Source organism: Mus caroli, unplaced genomic scaffold (assembly GCF_978045245.1).
Source record: "Mus caroli unplaced genomic scaffold, Mus_caroli_1 scaffold_6, whole genome shotgun sequence".
Lineage (NCBI taxonomy): Eukaryota > Metazoa > Chordata > Mammalia > Rodentia > Muridae > Mus > Mus caroli.
Window position 1 is genome coordinate 97,753,030 of NW_028227261.1, and position 24,072 is coordinate 97,777,101.

At 43.2% G+C, this 24,072-nt stretch overlaps 2 protein-coding genes across 6 annotated transcripts in view; both read left to right on the forward strand.

The window, feature by feature from the left end:
* The window catches only part of Tmem245 (transmembrane protein 245), an 82,895-nt gene extending 62,036 nt beyond the window's left edge, over positions 1 to 20,859 (forward strand). For all 4 annotated transcript variants that reach the window (XM_029475923.2, XM_029475924.2, XM_021161326.3 and 1 more), the window contains 3 exons: positions 1,437 to 1,611; positions 3,908 to 4,102; positions 7,943 to 20,859. In XM_029475923.2, the coding sequence (XP_029331783.1) occupies positions 1,437 to 1,611; positions 3,908 to 4,102; positions 7,943 to 7,988 (416 nt within the window). In that variant the 3' untranslated portion in view covers positions 7,989 to 20,859. The remainder of the gene's footprint in view (positions 1 to 1,436; positions 1,612 to 3,907; positions 4,103 to 7,942) is intronic.
* Positions 20,860 to 20,948: 89 nt separating this feature from the next.
* Positions 20,949 to 24,072, forward strand: part of Ctnnal1 (catenin alpha like 1) — a 52,655-nt gene continuing 49,531 nt past the window's right edge. For both annotated transcript variants that reach the window (XM_021160014.3, XM_029476273.2), the window contains exon 1: positions 20,949 to 22,916. In XM_021160014.3, the coding sequence (XP_021015673.1) occupies positions 22,779 to 22,916 (138 nt within the window). In that variant the 5' untranslated portion in view covers positions 20,949 to 22,778. The remainder of the gene's footprint in view (positions 22,917 to 24,072) is intronic.

The following is a 24,072-nucleotide window of genomic DNA, read 5'->3' on the forward strand; positions in this document are numbered from 1 at the left end:
GAGAGCTTGGACTGCTTTGGGACAGGTGAACTTGAAGTCTTTCTACTTACAGGATTTTTGTTTGTTTATATCTAGTATGCTTAATTTTTTAGTGGCAAGGTAAAGAATAAGAATTCAACCCCCAGCCGGGTGTGGTGGCGCACGCCTTTAATCCCAGCACTAGGGAGGCAGAGGCAGGTGGATTTCTGAGTTCGAGGCTAGCCTGGTCTACAAAGTGAGTTCCAGGACAGCCAGAGTTACACAGAGAAACCCTGTCTCGAAAAACCAAAAAAAAAAAAAAAAAAAAAAAAAAGAATTCAACCCCCTCCCCCCAAACAAAAAACAAAAATCCAAAAAACCAGGCAGTGGTAGCGCACACCTTTGATTCCAATACTTGGGAGGCAGAGGCAGGCAGATTTCTGAGTTCGAGGCCAGCCTGGTCTACAGAGTGAGTTCCAGGACAGCCAGGGCTACACAGTGGAAACCCTGTCTCGAAAAACAAAACAAAACAAAGCAAAACAAAAGCAAAACAAAACACCAAAAAATAAATTCAACTCAAGGGGAGAACCAGAGTGGGTGGACACCCTCATAGAAGCAGGGGGAGGGAGGATGGGATGGGAGTTTCTGGAGGGGAGACTGGGAAATGGGATAACATTTGAAATGTAAATAAATAAAATATCCAATTAAAAAAAAATTCAACCCAAGATGTAGATTGACATGTCAGTAGGATATTTTGGTGAATAGTCTATACTTATATTTCTGGGACTGGATTTTATTACCCAAAGGGTAGTAGGATTTAACACTTAAAATCTAACATAAACTAGGGACTGGAGAGATGGCTCAGCATTTAAGAGCAATGGCTGCTCTTTGAAAGGACCTGGGTGTTAAAGTCCCAACACTCATAGCAGCTCACAACTGTCTGTAACTCCAGTTTCAGTGGCTCTGACACTCTTACACATACACAACAGCAATGCACTAAATAAATAAATAAATATTTAAAAGAAAGAAAAAGAATACAAGCACATAAGCTGGACACAATAGAAAAGTTTTAGTAACAACTTTTAAGATAGTGAGCTGTTATTTAACTAAAAAGCTCAAACAGGCTCTACCAGTCCTCTAAAACTGAAGCCTGTGTTCACTTACTTATTTGGGTAGACTTTTAAGAAGATTATTTTTAATTTTATGTGTGTGGGTGTTGGGTGCATGCTTGTATGTATTTGCACCACATGTGAGCAGTACCTGCAGAGACTTGAAGAGTATGTCAGATTCTGGGGACTGGAATTACACGTGACTGTGAGTGGCATGTGGGTGCCAGGATTCAAACCAGTGCTCTCCCACCGGAGCCTTCTCTCCAGCTGCAGTGGGCAGGTGGCTTAAGGAGGGAGGGTCTGCTTGGGCCCTGCTACTTTGTAACTGTTGCCCGGGCTTTGATTGCTTCTCTTTTACTCCTCTATTAGCTTTGGCAGCAATCCTTGGAGCTGTGCCATTTCTGGGGACATATTGGGCAGCAGTACCTGCAGTTCTAGACCTGTGGCTCACACAAGGGCTAGGATGTAAAGCCATCTTGCTCCTGGTCTTTCATCTCTTGCCAACATACTTCGTAGACACTGCAATCTACTCTGATATATCAGGGTAAGTGTTCTCTAGTTCTTGCTCAGTCTTAGGGTGTTTGGTTTGGGGAAGGGGTGGGGATGGAGTAGTGGCAATCAGTTGGGTAGCCTTTTGTGATCCTTTCACAGTGAAATTCAACAATGTAGAATTACATTGTTGTGGTAATGTTATGATCGTTATTATGTAAGTATAAAATCCAAAATTAAGACCAAAATTATGCATAATTCTGTTTCGAGTTTTGTGGCATTTAGCCTAGGAAAATAGTATTACTAAGCATATATAAAATATTTTAAGTACAATAAAGAGTTAGTGGCGGGGGCTGGAGAGATGGCTCAGTGGGAGCACCGACTACTTTTCTGTAGGTCCTGAGTTCAAATCCCAGCAACCATGTGATGGCTCACAACCATCAGTAATAGGATCTGATGCCTTCTTCTGGTGTGTCTGAAGGCAGCTCCAGTGTACTTACATAAATAAAATAAATAAATAAATCTTAAAAAAAAAAAAAAAGATTGCCAGTTGGAGGCCCACTTGAACTACATAGCAATATCCTGTCTCATTGTCAGACACAGAGCATGGAACTAGAGAACCATCTCTGTGGTTAGGAATGTGTACTGTTCTTTCAAAAAACTCAAGTTTGGTTCCCAACACCTCCACTGGGCAGCTCACAACTGTCTGTAACGGTAGTTCCAGGGAATCAAAGATCCTCTTCTGGTATTGAGTCATACAAACACATATGCACATACACAAAAATCAAACTTAGAAAACAACCCCTCCGCACCAGAAAAACCACCCCAAAACCCAAAGCCTGGCTTAGTGTGAATACCGTAATTCCAGCACTTGGGCAGGCATAGGCAGGGGACTAACCTAGTTCAAAGCCATCTACTTTACATAGCAAGCTGCAGGCCAGGTAGAGTAACAGGAAACCCTGCCTCAGAACAGTCAGCCACCGAACTGGTACTGTGATCCACTGATCTTTCAACAACTGAGGTTAAACAGTATATGACTTAGACGTAAGTGCTCTGTGTATTTAAACCTCGCTGTAAAGTTTTTTATATTAGGGGTTATAGTTATAATTCAAGACTTATGTGATTTTTCTCATAATACTTTATTTGATCAGTTATTAAAAATGAAAAGTGTTGTATACACACACACATATATAGATGTAGGTATATAGATATATATACACATATATATTTTTGAGGTGGGGGTGCTTTTTTGTTGTTGTTTTTCTGAGACAGGGTTTCTCTATGTAGCTCTGGCTGTCCAGCCTGGGCTACTCTGTAGACTAGGCTGTCCTCGAACTCAGCAATTTACCTGCCACTGCTTCCCAAGTGCTGGGATTAAAGGGATGCACCACCACTGCCCCACATAAATATATTTTTAATTAAGCTTTTATTTAAAAATGCTCCTTGCACCACTTTAAGCCTTAAGAATTTCTGGTACTTCACTGCTATAAGTCTTTTTGGAAAAAGAGAACTAAATTGTGAATATCGTGTTTTTATTTCCTGAAGGCTGGTTCACTGCTGTGTATTTGTAAACTGCTATATATTCCAAAATCCTTTTTGTGTATCTAATTATTTACCTTGATGAAAACATTCCACTCATCCGTGTTATTTAAAAACTAGAAACAGACTGTGACTGTTTCTTTGTCCCTCTTGCTTCAGTGGTCAGGACTTATCTGTACTGTGTTGCTATATCTGTCTCCCTCCCTCCTGGTTGTGTCAGCATTGCCGTCATAGCCTGTGCGACAGTATGACTCTTGTAAAATAAAAGTCTTGTGCTTTGTTGACAGATGTCTTCCATATACAACCTGTTATTACACCTGTAGTAGTTACATTTTAGAAGGTTGCCAAAGGTCAAAACTGTGAACAAAAGGAGTATTGGTGTTACTATTTTATAAAACTGTAATTGTTGTTTTATTAAAGAAACCATATCTGCTAAATTGCACTCACTATTATCCTTAAAGGAAGTAAACCTAGCAGGTATCTTAGGTAACCAGTCTTGAGGCAGCAATAATCTTCAGGAAGCCATGTGGGATGGGTTCAGACTACCTGATAGCAGCATGCTTTTATTCTTTTAGTGGCTAGTCCTGCAAAAAGAGGCAGAGGTCACTGTTGGTACATATGTGAGAAAATCTTTGTTTCTCAATATTATTATATGTTCTTAATTCTACATTGATGTAATCTAAAGAAAGCTAGTAGTGGAGTAAACCCTGAAATATCAGAGATACCGCATTGTGTTAGAAAGTATTTGGGACTTCTCCAAAGCTGGTATTCATTGGAAATCATATGTTGAACTGGTGTGCTTTTTGTTCCAGAGGAGGCCACCCCTACCTGACCGGCTTAGCAGTGGCTGGTGGAGCCTACTACCTGGGCCTAGAAGGAGCAATCATTGGGCCTATCCTTCTCTGCATACTTGTCGTTGCTTCCAATATCTACAGTGCCATGCTAGTGAGTCCTACGAACTCGATGCCCACACCAAATCAGACCCCTTGGCCTGCTCAGACTCAGCGGTGAGTTCAGCAGTATCACAGTGAGCATATGCAGAGACAGGCTGCACTGTGTGTGTTTTCAACGAATGGCTACATCTGGGACTTATCAGGTTCAACGTCTCAAGCACTCCTTATCCATGCAGATTATTTCCACCAGTCCTCAAGGTTTCTTCTCTCTATCAGATATTCTGCCTATTGATATCCTGACTGCAGTCATTTCAGAATAGCTTTAAACATGGTCTAAAATGTACTGCCCTCCTGAGGCAGGCTTTGCTTGGTCAGTGTGTCTGCCTGACCATCATTGCTTGTTTCTTCACTCAATCTTTTCATTGTCTCAGTGTACCAGCCTCATTTTTCAGTTCAGTATTAAAAGGCATCAGGTAGATGCTATTTTATGGCTATTAAAAGACAAGATTCTGTTATCTGGTATGCACATCATAGTGGTTGTGAATTATATTATACTTGCTTGAATACCTAGAAGTGGAATGTTTTCTGTGTATCAGATTTAATGTTAAAAACTTGCAAATAAGGTAAGTGTGTTGGCTCATGCCTAACCCCAATACTTGGAAGGCAGAGAGTCAAGAGAATCAACAGCTTGGGCAGCATAGACTATCCCAGAATCAAACAATAAAACCTTACAAAATGGGTTTTCTGTGTAAGTCATGCAGATGTACATACAGCCTAGAAACAAAATAAACAGAATAAATAGGTTTAACCTTCTAGAGACTTTATTATGTTGCCCAGCTTGTCATCAGTGGGGAAGCACTGAGTTCTGCTGGTTCATTATATATTCTTGTGTACTTTGAGTCACGGAGAAGCTGGTCTGACAGTCCCTTTACACTTCTATACTTCTGTCTGTCTCTCTGTCTGCCTCTCTATTATCTCTTGTCTATCTATCTCATGTATTATATCTCAAACTCAGTTTCCCCTTCCACACTTCTATCCTTCGAGGTAGAATTTTAAAGTGAACTGCAGTTCACTTTGTCTTAAATATCATGTCTTTTGAGTTGTTCAAAGTAACTTCTGAGTTAGTCAGTTGCTCAGAAGCCCATTGGTGTTCACACCTTTATATTTTGTTTGTTGATATTTTTATTGAGACCGGATCTCAGTGTGTCATTGTGTAGCCCTTGCTGGCTTGGATTTTGGAGATCTACCTTCTTGTGCCTCCAAATGCAAGAACCAGAGCTCTGCATCCTGACACCTATTTACTGATGGCTAAGAAAAGTCCGTTTTCTCAGGAAGACTAGAACAGAGGGATATAGGTGACTGACAAAGGCTTCACCACCAACCTGGGCTGTTAACACTAGAACTAGATCATTCCCTCCCCTCCCTTCTTCCCTTTCTTTTTTATTTTATTTATTTTTTTTAATTTATTTATTTATTATATGTAAGTTACACTGTAGCTGTCTTCAGACACTCCAGAATAGGGCATCAGATTTCATTATGGATGGTTGTGAGCCACCATGTGGTTACCATGTGGTTGCTGGGATTTGAACTCTGGACCTTTGGAAGAGCAGTTGGCACTCTTAACCACTGAGCCATCTCACCAGCCCCCTTCTTCCCTTTCTTGAGTCAGTCTTCCTGTGGAGTCCAGGACAGCTGAATTCACAGTCTGCTCTTTAGCTTCCTGAGTACAGTGTGTACTACTACCATTCTGTTTGCTTTTCCTCTTCATAGCAGGTGCTTGGAAACCTGCACAGAAAGGATAGTTTCTTCAAGCTACTAGAGAGAATGACAGAGTTTCCTAATGTTTTATTGTATGGGTGGGTGTGTGTGTGTCTTCTAATGATTTTTAGTATATAAACCAAGATTCACTGAAAGATGAAGCAAGAGAAACCAGTATATACAGACAAGAGAAGATAAGAGTAGGAAGCTGCATCATCGGGTCAGGATGCTGGGAAAGGAGATGTGAGGGCTGTTAGATACCCAGCATAATTTCCATCAGTCATTCATGCGTGTGGGCAGTTTTTGCCAAGCTTATTGTGAAAAACAGGGCTTTGCCTTTACCCAGCAGCAGTGATATCAGTGAAGGGCTTTGTTTTTCAGCTCATGTTAAAAATAAGACACTGAAGTTGTAGGTGGGCTATTACATTTGTGGCTTTAATTTAATCTGACAAGTCCACTACCCTGTGCAGCCCTTAATGGCTGTGACTTTTGGTCTCTTTTGTGCACTGATAATTCCTCACAGAAAGGTCTTCAGATCTCTTAGCTGGAAGTTGTAAGCCCAGGGAGGGGGTGATGAGTTGAATACAGAGCTCTGCTGTAGGTGTAGTACCCTGTGCTAGTACACAGCCACACTCACATCTCTGCCTGTTGTTCCTAGTCCAAAACTCATTCCCTTCTCCAGAGGTAAGCTAGGAGTCGGAAAGAAGGAAGAAGGATCAGCTGCTCGGTTTGGTGGCGGTCGGCCGGGGTGGGGTGGCACAGTGTAACCTGCTTCTGAAGCTTTGGGGCGTTTTGCTCAGTGAGTTAATTAGGTTGTTTTAGTCTCCTCCTAATAATGGCTTGGAGCTCCTGCTTTCCAGAGGTGGCTAAGTCTGAGTGGTTGCCTGTTGGATTCACCCCACCAACCCCCAGCTGTGGCATTCTGGGCCTAAAGGAAATGTGCGTTTTATCCACCACTGTTTAAGAAGTAACACAAACAACACTTCTAACATTTGTTGAGACTTAGCATGTGCTGAATCCCATGATAAAAACATCATGTGTTATCTTTATCTGTTCTGGTTTTTTTGAGACATGGTCTCTCTCTCTGTAGCCCGACTTGCCCGGAACTCACTGAAGTTCACTTGTTTGAACCTCCAGAGTCCTGGGAGTAGAAGGCATGTACCAGGCCTGGCTTCGCTGGTGTGAATTACTGTTCTGAGCCTATTAGTATTTTCCAGGATGCTTAGGTGATATAGTTTAGAAATATCAAGTTGCTCTATGTTCATATAGTTCCAGACTTGCAAGCTGCAGAGGCAGAGGCAGGCGGACTTCTTGTTTAAAAAGAAGTCCGGGGGCATTCCAGGTCTAGAGTGTTAAGCAAATGCCCGAGCCTAGCCCCTTACCATCAGAATGCTATACCAACCATGACTTGTGGCTTTCTAAGATATCAGATACTGGAGCACATGTTCATTGGTAACCTCTGACCCTGGCCCCATGGCTGTCTGTGAGCATCTTTACTTTACCAGGTGACACTATGACAGGCCTGTCAGCTATATCAAAGGCTGTTTAGCCACCATGGTCCCAAGGTAGATGCATTGTAGATGCATCAGACCTTTCTATCCAGTCCAAATACCAACCGGCACTAGGTATCACTTAGCTTATCTTATGTGAGACAAGTCAGGTGATGGAAACACCTTCCTTTACCCTTCTGGCCCTCCTCCCTGCAGGCCTTGGGTTCTTTGTAGCACCAGGGTTTCTCCTTCAGAACAGGACTCTATCAGCAATTAGTCTGATCAGCAAGACTTGCTCTCTTTAGCATCGTATCTGTTTTCCAGCTAGTTAGAAGTTCCAAGAGCCAAGAAACTGCCCCCAAGTTACACAACACTTCTGTAATATCTCGTTAGCCAAAATCCAGTCACATGGCCAATTGTGCTTCAAGTAAGTCTGGGGAGGTCCCAGATAAGAGATAATGGACTCAGCCCCAAACCGGGCTCCTGTTTATACACAATGAGGGCTAACTAAGAGATTTTGAAACAGTCTTGTGAAAATGCTAAAAATAGGGACTATAATCTCTTCTACCCTCTTAAAGGTTATGAAAGAAGACAGTGTTGTATGGTAACTGGTTCTGGGCTTGCCCCTCCCTCCTTGTAGTTTTGCTAACCCCACTCCTTTCCAAAGCAAAGCCAACCATTCTCTCTTCCTTTTTTTTTTTTTTAGGACTTTCCGTGACATCTCTGAAGATCTGAAATCTTCAGTAGATTGACCTGGCTTCACTGCAGTGACTTCTCTGGGGAGTCTCACTTTGACAATGAGTCCTGCAAGCGTTGGCCTCTGTTCTGACAGCCGTGTCTGGCAGGCAGGGGTACCCAGAAAAGAAGCAGAAGCCTCCCAGCCTTACATGCAGAACGCCAAGTGAGAGAGAACTTGCTCTAGGCCGCTTCGCATTTTAAAACACAGCTTGAAAGTTGAGAATTGTGTCTGCTCACAGCTCATGCTAAGATGACTTGAAAGTCGCAGTTGATGCACTGGTACCAAGGCTTGAACTTGCCCTCTCTGATTATCTGCTGCAGTGTTTGTTTATAAGTTACTTTAAGGATTCTGAACGACCTACTATTAAGTGTATACCCAGTGTAATGTTCCTTCTGCTGTAGGAGTTTAGCCCTTTTCAGTGAGAAAGTTTTCCCTGTGGAGTATGGTTCAGTAAGCAGAAAAGGGTAAAGATGGCTCCCTGTGCTGAGAGGAGAGACAGACGCAGGAGGAGTGCAGCTCTTCCTCTCAGCCAGGTTGCCAGGTTTCTACAACTCTTCCGACCACGCTGAAAAGATGCCGCCTACTGAGCGGCTACAGATCCCTGCCGTCAGCCTTCCTCTCTCACCTGCTTTACAATACAAGCACAGACTGAGGTGCAGTGGTCCCTGGGTTTGTCATGTGTGCCCTCAGTTGCTTAGCAGCAGAATTTCTTCCCCTTAGCACGGTGCCTTGTACTCGGGAGTCTAGACGAATGCTTGCTGAGTTGGACTATAACTTTGCACGTATCTCAGATCTGACACAACCGGCATAGTGCTTTATACTTTACACAGCCTTTGTGCACATTACTTTACACGCATTTCACATCAGCTCTTGGAGCTTTGTACTCTGGGGAGTGTCACCCTGGGGGCGGGGTTGGGGGGCTAAGCTTCAGGACAGCAGCAGTGCAAAGCCACCAAGTGTTGTAACTTATCCCCTGTCTTCTGATGTTACATCTGCAGAATGCATTTCTTATGGCTTTGGCAGTTTCCCAGTCCTGTCAGCAGAGGTTCTCATTTATTCCATACATGTGAAAGAGTTGTCCTGCTTCGTGACACAGGACATGGCTGTAACCTGAGCCCAGCTCCTAGTGCCGTGCCCTTTCCAGCTGTGCCTGGGCAGCAGAAGGGGGTTTTGATTTGTTTTTGAAAGCACTTAAGACTAAAATTTTTCTTAAAACTTCTTACTAACTTTATAACTTGATTGATTAATAAAACCCACACATGCCGGGCGGTGGTGGCACACGCCTTTAATCCCAGCACTTGGGAGGCAGAGGCAGGCAGATTTCTGAGTTTGAGGCCAGCCTGGTCTACAAAGTGAGTTCCAGGACAGCCTGCAGGGCTATACAGAGAAACCCTGTCTGGAAAAAACCAATAAATAAATAAATAAAACCCACACATACTGCAGTGCCATCTGACATGCTATGTATAGTATAGCTCATGCTGGTTTCCTGGTTGTATCATGAATCCTTCAACATTATGACCTGTTAATCCATCATCTGTTAGATCTGACCACTAAACCACTTACTCAGTTCCTTAATAAGTTGGTCATTTGCTCATTAATACTTTTCTTGAGCATTAGTAAATTCTAGGCACCATGCCAAGGACCACAGTGGGCTGTGGGCGATGACTCCCACGATGGCTTCTCTCACCTTAAATGCCAGCCAGATCATGTAAATCATACTAAATCTAAAATTCTTACATTAAAATGGTTGAGAGAAACCAAGTTTTTCAAACTATATTGTGATAAGTTTATAATTAGCACATGCTCATAAGCAGCAAATATATACAGTGAGTTTGTATACATCTACAAATTATGTTGCTCCAGTGTGCTTTTAGTCATGTAAAAGCAAATTTGCAAAAAACTAAGTTTGAGCTGATTCATACTTGTTGGTAGGATAGTTCTCAATTTGAATGTGAATTTCTAGGGGAACTCTGAGCTCTAAGTTTAGAGCTTCCTAAATTCGTGGTAGTGGTATAAGTCTGTCCTGAAATTTTAAGAACAGAAGTCCCCCACAATGACCTGATCCGGAGACTCAAACTACTCCATCGCTACAGTGAATCCAGGAAGGCTGCCAGTTGGAAAAACATCCTAGCAAGTGTCAGGCACAGGGAAGCAGTTTTACGGAATTTTCCTAGGACAGAGAGAGAATAGATAACATGAGGTGGTAAGAGTCTTTTAGTCCCTAACATAACTTACCTTGAAGAGTTTGAATAGAATTTGACCTGAGAAGAAGAGAATATATATGGCTGGTGGCTGGTTTGGTTTTTGGTTTTTTGTTGTTGTTGTTGCTGCTGCTGCTGTTTGTTGGTTTGTGGTGTGTGTGTGTGTGTGTGTGTGTTCATGTGCATGTATAGGTAGACTTTTTGGCTACTTTATTGGGTTCTTTTACCTGCCTCTCTTCTCCACCCCGATCCCTTCCAACCCCCAACACTAGGTCAGTGAGGAAAGGTTAGAGGGAAAGAGGGCATAGATCTCTTTGGACTACTTCCTTCTGATTAGGGATGTCAAATTTCCTAGAGGAAAGTCCAGTCTTCATTGTCAGGACTTCTCCAACCAGCAAACCAGCAACACACCCGCAGCAGCAGGAATCAGCAGCAGCATGGGGAGCAGCAGCCACCCCCCCCCCGGGCTCTCAGCAGACCCTCGGATTAAGGTAAACAACCTTCAGCTGGCAGAATCGTGCCCCTGCCAGACCATGAGACGAATCATAGCTGCTGTGGACAATCTGAAGCAGCCCCATATCCCACACCTGGGGTTAAACTAAATCATAATCACAAACCATAACTGAGGTTTTTCTTTTAAAAAAATTTAAAGTTAACAAAGCACTAGTCTGTCTTTACAGGGTCTTTACTCTTCCTTTTTGTTTTATTAGCATTTCTTTAAAAATGCAGCTAGATCTTTGTACAACTGCTTGTCTTGTAGGATTGTGTGATATCTGTAACATGCTTTATATTATAATATGCAAAGAATTGCTTCATCTCACTGAAGACATGTGAGAATGCATTGTCAGTATTAATTTGTGCAGGTGTCCTCCAAACTTCTGTTATTTCCAATAAATGTGCAATTACGGAACCAGCTTTTCGGAACTCAAAGCAGTTGCGCATTGGGACTGAATATGAATCAGTGGTATGGTGTGCAAACTGTAGTGTTAGAAATTCTGCAAAATGGAACACATCATCCGTCTGCCAGATTTCATTTCCTTTAGCACTCCTAGGACTACTCATCAGGTAATGAACTTTGGTTATACAGAGAATAAGTAAGGCATTTTTTTATCTCCTCGGCTTGTTGCCAAATCATAGAAAATAATTTAAACCTTTATTTTTAACATGGTGGGGTTTTTTCATGAAATTTTGAGGCTTCTAATACATTTCCCATTGATAATTGGTCAATTTCTTCATTTCCTTGTGCCAATAGACTGCTCAACCTGTATGAGACTGAATATGAGTCTCATATTCAATATACAATGGAAAGTGTCTATTTCTGATTGCCAGTTGCAGTTGCACAAATAAGATTAATTCTGAACCATCCGGAACAAATTCAGCAGTTTCTATATACAAAACAACTCTTTCTGCATATTGAGAGTCAGTAATTATTAAGAGATTCAGAGAAATCTAACAATAGGATTGCATACAACTCTGATTTTTGAACTGAACTTTGTGGGCTTTGGATCACTTTGCTTATTTTGTCTGACTTACAGCCTTCCGTCCTCAACTTACTTGCATCAGGATAGAATGTAGGCGCTTCAGGAATTGGTGTTCCCTTTACAATACTTGGGAGAATCCAATTAGTTCTTTTTGTAAATTGAAGATGCTTGCTTTGGAGATATTTGTTTATTTCTCACAAATAGTTGCTACATGCTTTGCAAATCTTCATTGATTACACATAGTGACATAATCTCAGCATTAGTAAAAGGCACCACAATTTCAGCTGTGTCTGTTACTGATAATTGATATAGTCTTATTCTACCTTTTATAATTAAATCAGAAACCTTTTCTATATATGTAAATTTTTAACTTTTTAATTTGTGTATTAAGAAAATCCATCTATAATTCTATCTTCCCTTTGTATAATGAGCCACGTAAGAGAATGAGTTGATGGCAGAAAAATGAAAATACAATCAAGCTTAGGCTCTGTGTGATCCACATATGCATCTTGCTGTGAGTAAACTCTTTCACTGTTAACCATTCTATACTGTTTTAAGTTTGAATTTACTCGTAATGGTTGAAATAAGTTACTTGAGTTAATCTGGTTGTAGGCCATAGCCAATTAATATTTCCCATTAATTTTTGAAAAGCATTAAGAGTTTGCAACTGATCTCTACAGATCTGTACCTTTTATGGTTAATATTTTATAACCCAAATAGTTAATCAAATCTACTCTCTGTATTTTACAGGAGCGATCTGTAATTCCCAGCATGGCAGAATTCTTTGTGTTTTTTAAAAACATTTTCTCTAAAGTATCTTTGTCAGAATTAGCCAACAGTACATCTTCCATGTAATGAGATATGATAGATTGAGGGAATTGCCTACAAGTTATTTCTAGCTGTTGTTGCTTAAAATACTGACATAAAGCCGGACTATTTAGCATTCCACTTGGGAGCATTTATTGGACCACTGTTATGATAAGTAGGTGCTAAGAAAGCAAATCCTTTCTTATCATGCTCATGCAGAAGGATTGTGAAAAAACACTCTTTTAAATCAATTGTCATAGGCTATGAGTTAGGTCATGAAGAAGGTAAAGGAATTCCTGGCTGTAAATGTCTCAGTGGTTGAATTACTCTGTTCAGCATTCTTAAATCTGATAACATACTCTATTTTCCTGATTTCATTTTTGTTTTTGTTTGTATGTTTTATTTTTTTCCTTTTTTTAACAAACACAGGCGAATTCCATGGATTGTTAGACTCTCCTGTATGGTGAGCCTCCACCTGCTCTTTGTTGTACTAGCTGCTCACGTGCCTGCAGGTTTTCCTCAATTAAGGGCCACTGCTCTACCCATACAGGCTTGTCAGCCAACTATTTTAGGGTAGGACTATTGTGATTTGGAAACTCACTCAATCCCTGGAACAGCCCGTGATTGTTTTTGATGACACATATCAGTATCTTTCCCAGGAACATCTACCATCTCCCTACAGTTTCATCATGAGCTGTCTCTGGGATTGCAGGAATATTTGAGTACCAACCATGTTGTTGTAAAAGATCCCTTCCCCATAAATTTATGGGTATGTCAGCCACATAAGGTCTCAGCTTCCCTGTTTGCCCTTCTGGTCCTAACCCATTGTACACTTTTTTTTATTTGAGGTAATCTACAAATTCCCATAAACTGTGTATGAACATTCTGAAGTGGCCATTCAGAGTTCCACGGTTTTGGGGAAATGATAGTCACATCAGCTCCTGTATCCACCAAACCTCCTAATTCAACACTATTTGCCTAAAGTTTAACTTTGGTCATTAACTACTCACTGTTTGCTAAAGCACACGTTTTTCAGTACTCCCAAGTCCCCCTGTTCTTTCTACTGGAGCAGCTTCACCCTTAGTGTAGGGAAACAGCAGTTTTTAAACTTTCATTGTCCCCTGCATTACTTTGCATCTCTCTCTCTCTCTCTCTCTCAAGCCACAATTAAAATTTCTTTGAAATTCCCATCTATAACAAACACATCACTAGTAAGCCTCAACCCTTACATTCTTACTCATCCCCAAGATCTAAATAACTTTAAAAGTCCCACAGTCTTTGCAATTCTTAAAATTTCAATCTCTTTAAAATATCCATCTCTTTTAAAACCCCAAAGTCTTTTTACAATTAAAAGTCTCTTAACTGTGGGCTCCACTAAAATAGTTTCTTCCTTCAAGAGGGAAAAATATCAGGGCACAGTCACAATCAAAAGCAAAAATTAAACTCCAACTATCCAATGACTGGGATCCAACTCACAATCTTCTGGGCTCCTACAAGGGCTTGGGTCATTTCTCCAGCCATGCCCTTTGTAGCACACATCTTGTCTTCTAGGCTCCAGCTGCCTGTGTTCCACTGCTGCTGCTGTCCTTGGTGGTCATCTCATGGTACTGGCATCTGTAAACACTGCTGTCTTCTGCTGTAACTATGTTTCACCAATAGCCTCTCATAGGCTCTCTTCATGGTGCCAAGCCTCAACTCCTTTACATGACCCCTTCAGTCCTGGGACATCAATTGCAGCTGAGGCTGCACTTTCACCAATGGCCTTCCATGGCCTCTCACAGTGCCGAGCCTCAGCTGCTCTGCGTGACCCCTTCATGCCTTCAAAACCAGTACCACCGGGGTGACCCTTACACATTACCAAGTCCAGCCACAGCACAAGGTACAACCTTGGCTATCTCTGGAACACAGCCTCTGTGCTCTCAAAAAACACCTCCCAAAAGATGTCACCTCAATGATGCTGGTCTCTTCTTAATCACTGCTAATTTCTTAGCTCCAGCAAACCAGCATCAATGGTCCCAATAATGCAAAGTTCTTTAATCTTCCCTCTGAAATTTCACAAGCCAGGCCTCCATCTTCTGCACTCTTCTCAACATTATCTTCCAAGTTCCTACACAACATTCAACAGAGCTCTTAACACCGAATGGATCTTCTGGCCCAAAGTTCCAAAGTCCTTCCACAGTCCTCCCCAAAACATGGCCAGGTTGTCACGGGAATACCCCATTCCTGGTACCAATCTGTTTTAGTCAGGGTTTCTATTCCTGCACAAACATCATGACCAAGAAGTAGTTGGGGAGGAAAGGGTTTATTCAGCTTACATCACTGAAAGAAGTCAGGACTGGAACTCAAGCAGGTCAGGGAGCAAGAGCTGATGCACAGGCCATGGAGGGATGTTCTTTACTGGCTTGCTTCCCCTGGCTTGCTCAAGACTACCAGCCCAGAGATGGTCCCTCCCACAAGGGGCCTTTCCCCCTTGATCACTAATTGAGAAAATGCCTTACAGTTGGATCTCATGGAGGCATTTCCTCAACTGAAGCTCCTTTCTCTGTGATAACTCCAGCTGTGTCAAGTTGACACACAACTAGCCAGTACAAGGTTTATCTGTGGTCAAATCTAGAGCACCAATATAAGATCAGAAATACTTAGTTACTGGTTGTTGCTGTTGTCCTCTTTGTTGTTGCCTGCTTGTAATCTGGATGGCCAGAGGGAAACACTGTGGGGCCTCAAGCTGGCAGCCTCCTACTCCTACCCCTTTTCATTTCCTGATGGCAAGAGATTACCTCGTGTGTCCCTTTTGTGCCTGCCCTTATTTATCCAGTGAGAGCACTTGCAGAGCACCTGTAAACCCTGGGAAGCCTAGGTATTCTTTTGGAGAACCCACAGTTGACGCACCAGGCATTTCGTTATTGTGCTCAGAAAGTATCATATTTCTTACAGTTATCACATGGACATTTTGAAATCTGAGGCTTTTAGCCACTTGGTCACAATTTCTTTGTAAATGGCTGAATTCACCACAATTAAAACACTGCGCATTTTTATATCTGAGACCTCTAGCTATAGCTTATACTATTGTATTAGCTTGATGTTTGTGAGAGCCAATATCAGTTGTGTCCCTTATCCACTCATCCATTGGCACTCCCACGGCTCTAATAATCTAATAACACTTTCACATTGTGTATTAGCATTCTCAGATGTCACCATCTCTAACAACACCTGTCTGGAATCAGGGTCTTATATGGCTTTGTTTACAGCTGAAACAAATCTTTGCAAGAAATCTGTAAAGGCTTCCCCAGAGCTTATATAATCTTAGTAAATGTGGCTCTTTCCTTGGGCTCCTTTACTTTGTCTCCAAGCTCTTAAAGCTGCCAAGCCACATTGTTCTATAATGGCATCATCAGATTGAATGTGCATTTTGTAGATCCGAATACCACCCTTCACCAAGCACTTGATCTTTATTCAGTCCCCATTCTCTACTTCATTGTTCAATATTCCAGGCTTCCTTCCTCTACCATGTTAACCATAGTAACTGCTGACCAACCTCCAGTACAGCACCAATCCCTTCCAATCCTGGGAAATAATTCTATTTTGGATAGCTTGGTTACTTTATCTTTTACATAAGGGGAATGCATTACATAGGAAATCACAGACTCTTTAAAATGCCTCAGATCTATCATTTCTATAGGGCGCCATGTTATCTTATGATTGTAACCCGCACCATTAGCAGGCATGTGCTTTACAATCACTGGGAAAACCTGATGGAGATTTTATAATCCAAGGCCTCTCCTCTACCCACATGGCTGGCCTGAGATTAACCCTTTCTTTCCCAACAGGCTCTTTCAGCTTTTCCTGCATGTCTCCCCAGCCCCTGGCTGTGGGGACTTGAAACTGAAAGTGGGCAGTACTGGGTATGATTGGCCTTCTATCCTTTATTCATCCTGCTGGAAGCTCCTGCTCTCAGTCACTGCTTCTTGAGCCCTTTTGTTCTTGCCTTTCAGGCGCTTTTCAAGAGCTTCCAGCACAGCCAATTCTGTAAACCTTTCAAAAACAAGTAGAAGGACCCATTTCATCCGTTTGTTTGTTTGTTTCTCCAGTTCCTCTGTATCTACTTGCAGCTTTTCCAGTTGCTCAGACATTCTTCCAACTTTGAGACAGAATATAGGAACAAGAAGAAGAAATAGAAAATTCCCTCTGGGAACAAAGCAGGCGGTAGGCCGACCAGTGGCAGCAGCCATAATAAACTTCTTGGTTTGCCAGGGGCCAGCCACAGCAAACTGCAGTTTCTGGCACTTAGCATCTCTTCCTAAAAACAGCGATTAAGTAAATAGCCTTTGTAATATCTCAGCAGGAACTGCTGGGCTCTAACTTTCTGCCTGCTAATCAAAAGTCTCAGGAAGGGACACTTAGAAAATGATTATAGCACTTATTACTGAGTTGTCAAAAGTTGCCCATGAAAGCTGTCTAAGGGGAAAAGGAGAAAGATCCTAATTGGGGAAAGGAAAAAATTATTCTCTCTCTCTCTCCTTCTCATCTCTTCGTCCTCAGTACGTATACATCTTTAAGAATACATGGCTGGTTGTGGTGGCACACGCCGGTAGGATTTGCTGAAGGAGGCAGAAGCGGGAGGATCACGAGTTCGAGGCCAGCCTGGGCTACAAAGTGAGTTCCAGGACAGCCAGGGCTATACAGAGAAACCCTGTCTTGAAAAACAAAACAAACAAAAAACAAAAAAACAAAGAATACATGATTACATGTTACAAAGTTCATCACAAGTTCACACAAAAGAATCAAGTCATAAATTGAAATAATACGTTTACAAGAAAGAGTGTCTACATCCATTAGGATTAATTTTCTGACTAAGCATCCATAACCTGTCTCAGCTCTACAGGTTCACTGAAGGTTTAAAACCATAACTAAGTTATTAGTGAAATTTTGTATAGATAAACCCATTTTTTTAAGACAGCTCTTTTTCTTTTTTCTTGCTTTTTTTTTCTTTTAAGATTTATTTATTATTATATGTAAGTACACGGTAGCTGTCTTCAGACACACCAGAAGAGAGCATCCGATCCCATTACAGATGGTTGTGAGCCACAATGTGGTTGCTGGGATTTGAATTCAGGACCTTCAGAAGAGCTATCAGTTCTCTTACCCACTGAGCCATCTCTCCAGCCCCCTAGTCAATATTTTATCTTCTTTCCTAGCACCTATAATAAGTCGTTAGTTCCCTTTTTATGACCTTTGGTTAATTATTTTACAGCCTCTTGGAATATGTTCTAAGAAGGAAAAGTCTGGTTACCATGAAGAGCAATTAACTGGTGACACTTGGGAAACTGGCAGAGTTCTCATTGTAGTTTTGACTATTAGAAAGGACCTAATAGCAGTCCCGCTATAAAAGAGCTTAATAATGACAGATATAACTTGAGGAATTTTTATAGGATCATCATTAAGACTTAAGACATTACCTGTTTGTCTGGATAGCACCACCACAAGGCAGTACATCTTTGTAGATCTGCAGACATCTGCTCCAAAAGGGTGTGCTATTACTTAGTGATTGTTATATATGTTAATAACAGGAAAAGCATATTAATAGCAGGAATCTTTCCTAAAATGAATCCCTCACAGCCTTGCTTAAGAAGGGCACACCATGGGGGCTGGTGAGATGGCTCAGTGGGTAAGAGCACCCGACTGCTCTTCCGAAGGTCCAGAGTTCAAATCCCAGCAACCACATGGTGGCTCACAACCATCCGTAATGAGATCTAGCGCCCTCTTCTGGAGTGTCTGAAGACAGCTACAGTGTACTTACATATAATAAATAAATAAATCTTTAAAAAAAAAAAAAAAAAAAAAGAAGGGCACACCTGTCGCAGATTACATAATCCAAAGCAGGCCATTTCAGGATGATCACCTGCTAGTTATTAGCTTGTCCCATTATGGCTCCTGACATTGGTTGATGTCCTGAAACAGAATATCCATTCCTTCCTACCCTCCTGACTCCTCTACGGCATTAGAAGCCACGTTTCCCATTCTGCCTAACTCCTTGTCTGGGCATCACTTGTAAGCAGACTTTTTGGCTACTTTATACATGTACATGTGTGTGCATTTGTGTGTGTGTGTATGTGTGTGTGACCAGGACCTCATTGCTCAGGAGAATGCACCCATGAAGCAAAAGTAGCTGAGTAAAACTGAGAGCAGAAATCCTCCATAGCATCTTGGATTGAACAGCTAGATTACGGGTTAGTTTACCGATTTCTGTCAGCTGCAGGGTTACAAGGGGAGCTAACAAGCTGTGCTCACCCATTTACTGCTGTTTTTGCTACAAGAACGAGGTGCAGGTCTGGAGGTGTAAGTTCCTTGTTTTGTACATCCTGCCTGATCTCACACTCTTATTTTCAGCAGCTATGTGCCAGCCTCTTTGGCTGCCAGGATTAGATAATTACATCCGTGAGAGTCCTGACCCTTCTTCCCTGAGAACCTGCTGCTTTCCTTGGGGCTCTGAGATGAGCCTGGATTGGAAAGTGGTGACCAAGATGGGTTCTGTTGAGGCCCTGTGTCCAAACTCTGGCTTTGGGCATGCCGGCTGTTTGTACCAGTGTACAGTGCAGGAAAGTCTTCTAGCTCCCCTGGCCTTCATATGGACTCACCATGCTCTCACCATGCTCTCGGGACTTCTGCATTTCTCGGTTTCCACTCTTCTAGGTGACTGAGAAGGGTGGCACGAAGTGCTGGGAACCTCCGGCCAATAGGTTTAGACTAGGATACATTTGTTTAGGTGGTATCCTGAGGTTTTACCCTGGCCTATGGGAAAATACTTTCCACGCGCCAGTCCTAACCTTCCAGTGTCTTCTGCGGGCCTCCCACAGCCTTTCCGAGTGGGACTTTGCCCCTTTCACAGTGAAGATTGCTTCTGGCGATATACTCCCAAATTTTTGTCCCTGCAAAGAGTAACTAGTATTTATTTCCTATTTATTTATTTATTTTATCAGTTTCTAGTCTTTGCTCATTATGCTATCAAATGTGTTAACTCACTAAGGTCTGGAGGAAAACTAATATCTGAACCCATGAAACAGCCTTCTCAATAGCTTAAAACGACTTGGAGAATTGTAGGTAGAGTCTTCTTACCAGTGTCACAAAAGCTCGGTGCCTGGAGGGACTGTTGTAATCAGGGTATGCGTTTGTTTTAGAGAAGGAGACAATGTATGGGTAAAGTAGCTTACGCAGCAGCCAGTTAGCAACCGACTTCAGATGGAGCACATCCTCTCCATCAGCCTGCCTTCTGCTGCTCCTGTCTTCCTCACGGCTCAGCCACTTTTGTCACAAATAAATAAAAAAAGAGAAAAGTGGAAAGTTCCCTATAGCACTTGTATGCACAGTAAATAGAGTTGTAAGAGAAAAGCTGCCTTGGGAGGGGATTCCATGATCAATTAAAACTGAGGAATGCTAAGTTATTTCCTTTCCCTGGGCTGTCTGTGAGTTTGTATTATGCCATGACACATTTTGATCTTAGGAGGGGACAGACTGTTGCACTTGATATTGTTCTCCTGTCCTCTCCCCCATTTCTCTGAGCATCTCAACCAGTTTTTGCTCAAGTTTACAGGTCTTCTAGAAGACGATTTCCAGTGAAAATACTGGCAGTGAGTTTGTTACAGTGCTGCGATGGCATTGGTAGCAAGCCCTAGCAGTGCAATGAGCTACTAGAAAGACTTAGCTGCCCAGAGCTGTCCTTGCAAGGAGGAGTTTCTTTCCCACCTGGGGCATACAAAGTCAGTATTTGTGTTTGATTTTGCAAGTTACCCAAGAATTAATTAATTAATGGAAATGTATTGGTGATGTTGATACTGCATCTTAGCAATGCTTCTTTCAGTATGGCACTTTATAATCTTCAGGCACCTTTGAGGACTCCCCTGTGAGCCAGGCAGTATTGCAGTGACTGTATGGTCAGAGTCCTAGGAGCCCTGAAAAACTGGTTGCTGATTCCGTCTCTTCCCCCTCCTGCCCTCCTCTCTCTGAAGTTTACATCCTAAAAGGATAGAGCCAGAACTTGGTTACAGAGTCTCTGACTCCAAGTCCAAAGTTCATTATACTGGTCTTTCCTTCTAGCTTTATGTATACAACAAAAGGTATGGAAACAGATCTTCACACTGTTTTTGCTTATTGTGAAAACCAATTCTTTTGTATTGGAGTGACCCAGAAGTGTAACTCTTACTACATTTTGTCCCTGTAGTGCCACTTGTTCAGGGACTTGGATTGTACTGCAGATACTGTTTGATTGTGAAACTAAGATTGAACATACCGCTGTAATTAACTCTGAAAATATATCGCCTCTGCATTCTCAGGTGAAGGAGATGATTTGAAAGGAAAAATAGTGTTCAGATGAAACAATAAATATTCTTTATTACACAAATGCCGTTTCTTAGCTTTAATTTGCTTTCACAACTTGTTGATGATCTTTGTAAAATATTTATATTTTGAAATAAAGTTACAAATGTTGAATGAAACCGGTGATAAACTTAGCCTCCTCTTTTTGAGGAATTTGAACTTTGTCCAGACTTTCCCTGGGTATCCTACCTTTGGTGCCACTATTTATACTGGTGCCAGTATTTTTATGAAATTGGGTCATCTTACATGAGGGAAGCTATCTGCAGAGTATGAGTTTACACCATAAAGAGGCCAGAAGAGTCCATAGCTGAGGCAGAAGTCCTCAGTGGGTTGGCGGGAGGCAGCCTTGTAGATAAGGCCTGAGAGAGGGTTAAGGTAAGTGTTGGGAGAATGAGCCTGGAGAAAGCTCTGCAGCTCAGGGTGCATACTGTTCTTCCAAAGGAGCCAGTTCAATTCCTAACCCCTATGTTGGACGGCTGCTAACCCCCTTAATTCAGCTCCAGGAGATCTGATGCCTCTGTCCTTCAGGCACTGCCCTCATGGCCACATGCCCACGTGTAGACACACTTTACAAGGAAAAGAATTGGAGGATGAGTTGAATTCAGGAGCTCTTTTATAAGAAAAGGCTAAGCTTTGCCATCTCCATTACCGGAGATGCCCATGCTGCTTGGGCAGGTGAAGCCGAGTCCTTCAGCTTCCCTTCCAACACTGCAAACTGAATCCATCAGCCTAACTTGATGAAGAAAGCCAGTCTCAGATTCCTTTTTGCCCCACATGTTCTCATTAGCAGCTATGGTCCTTCAAAAATGCTTGCTTGTGCTGCTTACTCAGTCCCTGGGTCCTTCCTAAGGTCAGTCTAGAATCTTAAGATACAGGCTTCTGAATGCCTTCTTTGGCTTTGTTCCTGGAAACTGGAGGAAAAGGAGCTTTGGCACCTCTTCTCACCACAGGGATTCTGTGTGAGCTCATGGTTGGGCTGAGAGAACGGATTCTTAGCCTTAAGTGACTTCAGTCAGACACATCTTTTCATTCAAGGAGCAGTTAACATGCTGCTAGTTCTTGGCTAATATTAGAAACAATATTACAAGTTTTTAAAAGGTAATATTTAGCCAGAGCCCAAACTTTTGTTTTTAAATCTCTTGAAGATGAATTCTAAAGATAACTGCAAGATACACTGCCTTCTTGCTGAGTATCAAGATGTGTGAAAATATTCTCAAATGTTTCAACTCTGTAAGAGATACAATCAGAACATAGAAGTGGAGGCGAAATGGGACTGTCTTTCCTCGGAAGCCATTGAAAGAAAGTTACAAGTGTAATTGATGTCTCAGTCCCAGCAGCTCAACACCATCAAAACATGTAGAAATATTTACGGGAAATCAGAATTGACTTTTGAGGCAAATGGATTTGGTGGGAAGCTTTGTTGGGGACAGTTGTCTTCTGGTAAGAGGCCACATGAATTTGTGCAGGCTCTGGGGTGGCCTGATTCTCCTGCTCCAGATAAAATTAGGCTTTGGAACACAACCTTGAATGAAGAGGCACAGGGGCGGTCAGAGGGCGGGTCCGCGGGGTGGGACTATGGCAGTGGATGGGTGGGGCCGCCCAGGTATTAGGGCGGAGCTGGTGGGGCGTGCCACCCTAGAGGCGGACCAGATGATCCTAGACTGCTACGCGCCAGACTATGGGTCAGTGGGTGGGACGTAGAGGGGGCTCGGCTAGGGTGCTGGGCAGAACTCGCTAGAGTGGGGTGGCCTCGAAGGCGGGGCCCGCGCGGTAGTACAGGCCTGGGGGCGGGGCTACGGGCCCAGGGTCGCATGGAGGCGGGGCCGAAGTAGTGGCACAAGGGTAGGGGTGGGGCCTCGGTGCGGCGAGGCGGCGGGCAACCGGGAGGCTGGTTGGCGGGCGGGCAGAGGTGCGGATAGCGCGTTGTACTTTCGTTGGAGGGCCATGGCCGCTTCTCCAGTCCCCGGCGGTGGCGGTGCGGGAGCTGTCCACTCCTCCAACGCGTCTGGCTTCACCTTCGACTCGGGACTGGAGATCAGGACGCGCTCGGTGGAACAGACTCTTCTGCCCCTGGTTTCTCAGGTACCGCGGCCCGTGGTCCCGGTGTGTGCTGCCCGCGATGGCGGCGGGCGCTCTTTCCTCGGTCCGGCATGGCGGGGCGGGAGGCGGCGCTGTCCCGCATTGCGCGAGCACGGCGGCGGCACGGCGGGACTCGCGTGGGGGCCCAGAGCCGGGCGGCTACTCCTGGGCTCGCGGTGAAGCGCTGGAGCCCAGCAGGTGCGTTGTTCGGCCTAGGCAGCGGGACCCGCCTGGCTCAGTGGCTCCGAGTGAGGCCCAGCCGCGGGTCAGTAAGACCCCTATGGGGTCCCCTGACTTCCAGAGCCAAGCTGGCGGCCGCTGCGCAGTCGGCCGCCGCTGTCGCTGTCCGCATCGCAGGCCAGACCCAGGCGCTGGGTGCAGACTAAGGCACTCCAGTTTGCCTCTTACTCCAGCGTGTTCTCCAAGGCCTTTGTCCTGTTCCCTTGGTCATGTGTGGGCTCGCCCAACTCCCACCCACTCCGGCCACCTGTCCTGTCTCTCCCTGTCATTTGCCTGCCCACCACTGTCTGCTCTGTAGAGTGACAGGAAGGAGTGCTTAATCCTGATTGATTTTGCAAGGTCTCAGTTGGGATTGGTGCATTATTATATTTGTGAGTTATAAAAGAAGTCTAGAATCAGCTAAGATGTGCTTAATTAAAAAAGAAAAAAAAAAAGTTTTGTCTCTCTGAGCTGAGGTATACATAACCCGAGGGCTAGAATTCCTCATCTACAGCTATGGTACTGTGCCAAACACCAAGGGAGGAATTTTGTCTTTGGCTGTGCGTTGGCGATGTGTGACTCATACTAAGCCTGTAACACCTTGGTGACTCATGCCAGGATTACGAAGATTTTAGAGGTAGAAAGAATCTTAAATTATCTTATCCGACTCCAAATTAAAAGATGATTTCTTACAACAACCTCAACTCTTGGCCACCAATGCCTTACATAAACATGTTTAATGAAAGGGAGGTTGTCACTATTCCATAGACTTTTAAATACTGCCTGTTCCAGCCTGGTCCCAAGAATATTTGAAAATTGTAGTTTTATATGCACCTGAAATTCTTCTAATGCTAATGAAGTAAATATCCCCATTTTCCTCCCTGCATCCTGTGATTAATGGAGCAATGGTGACCATACCTGGCACTCTGTGGCTTTCTGT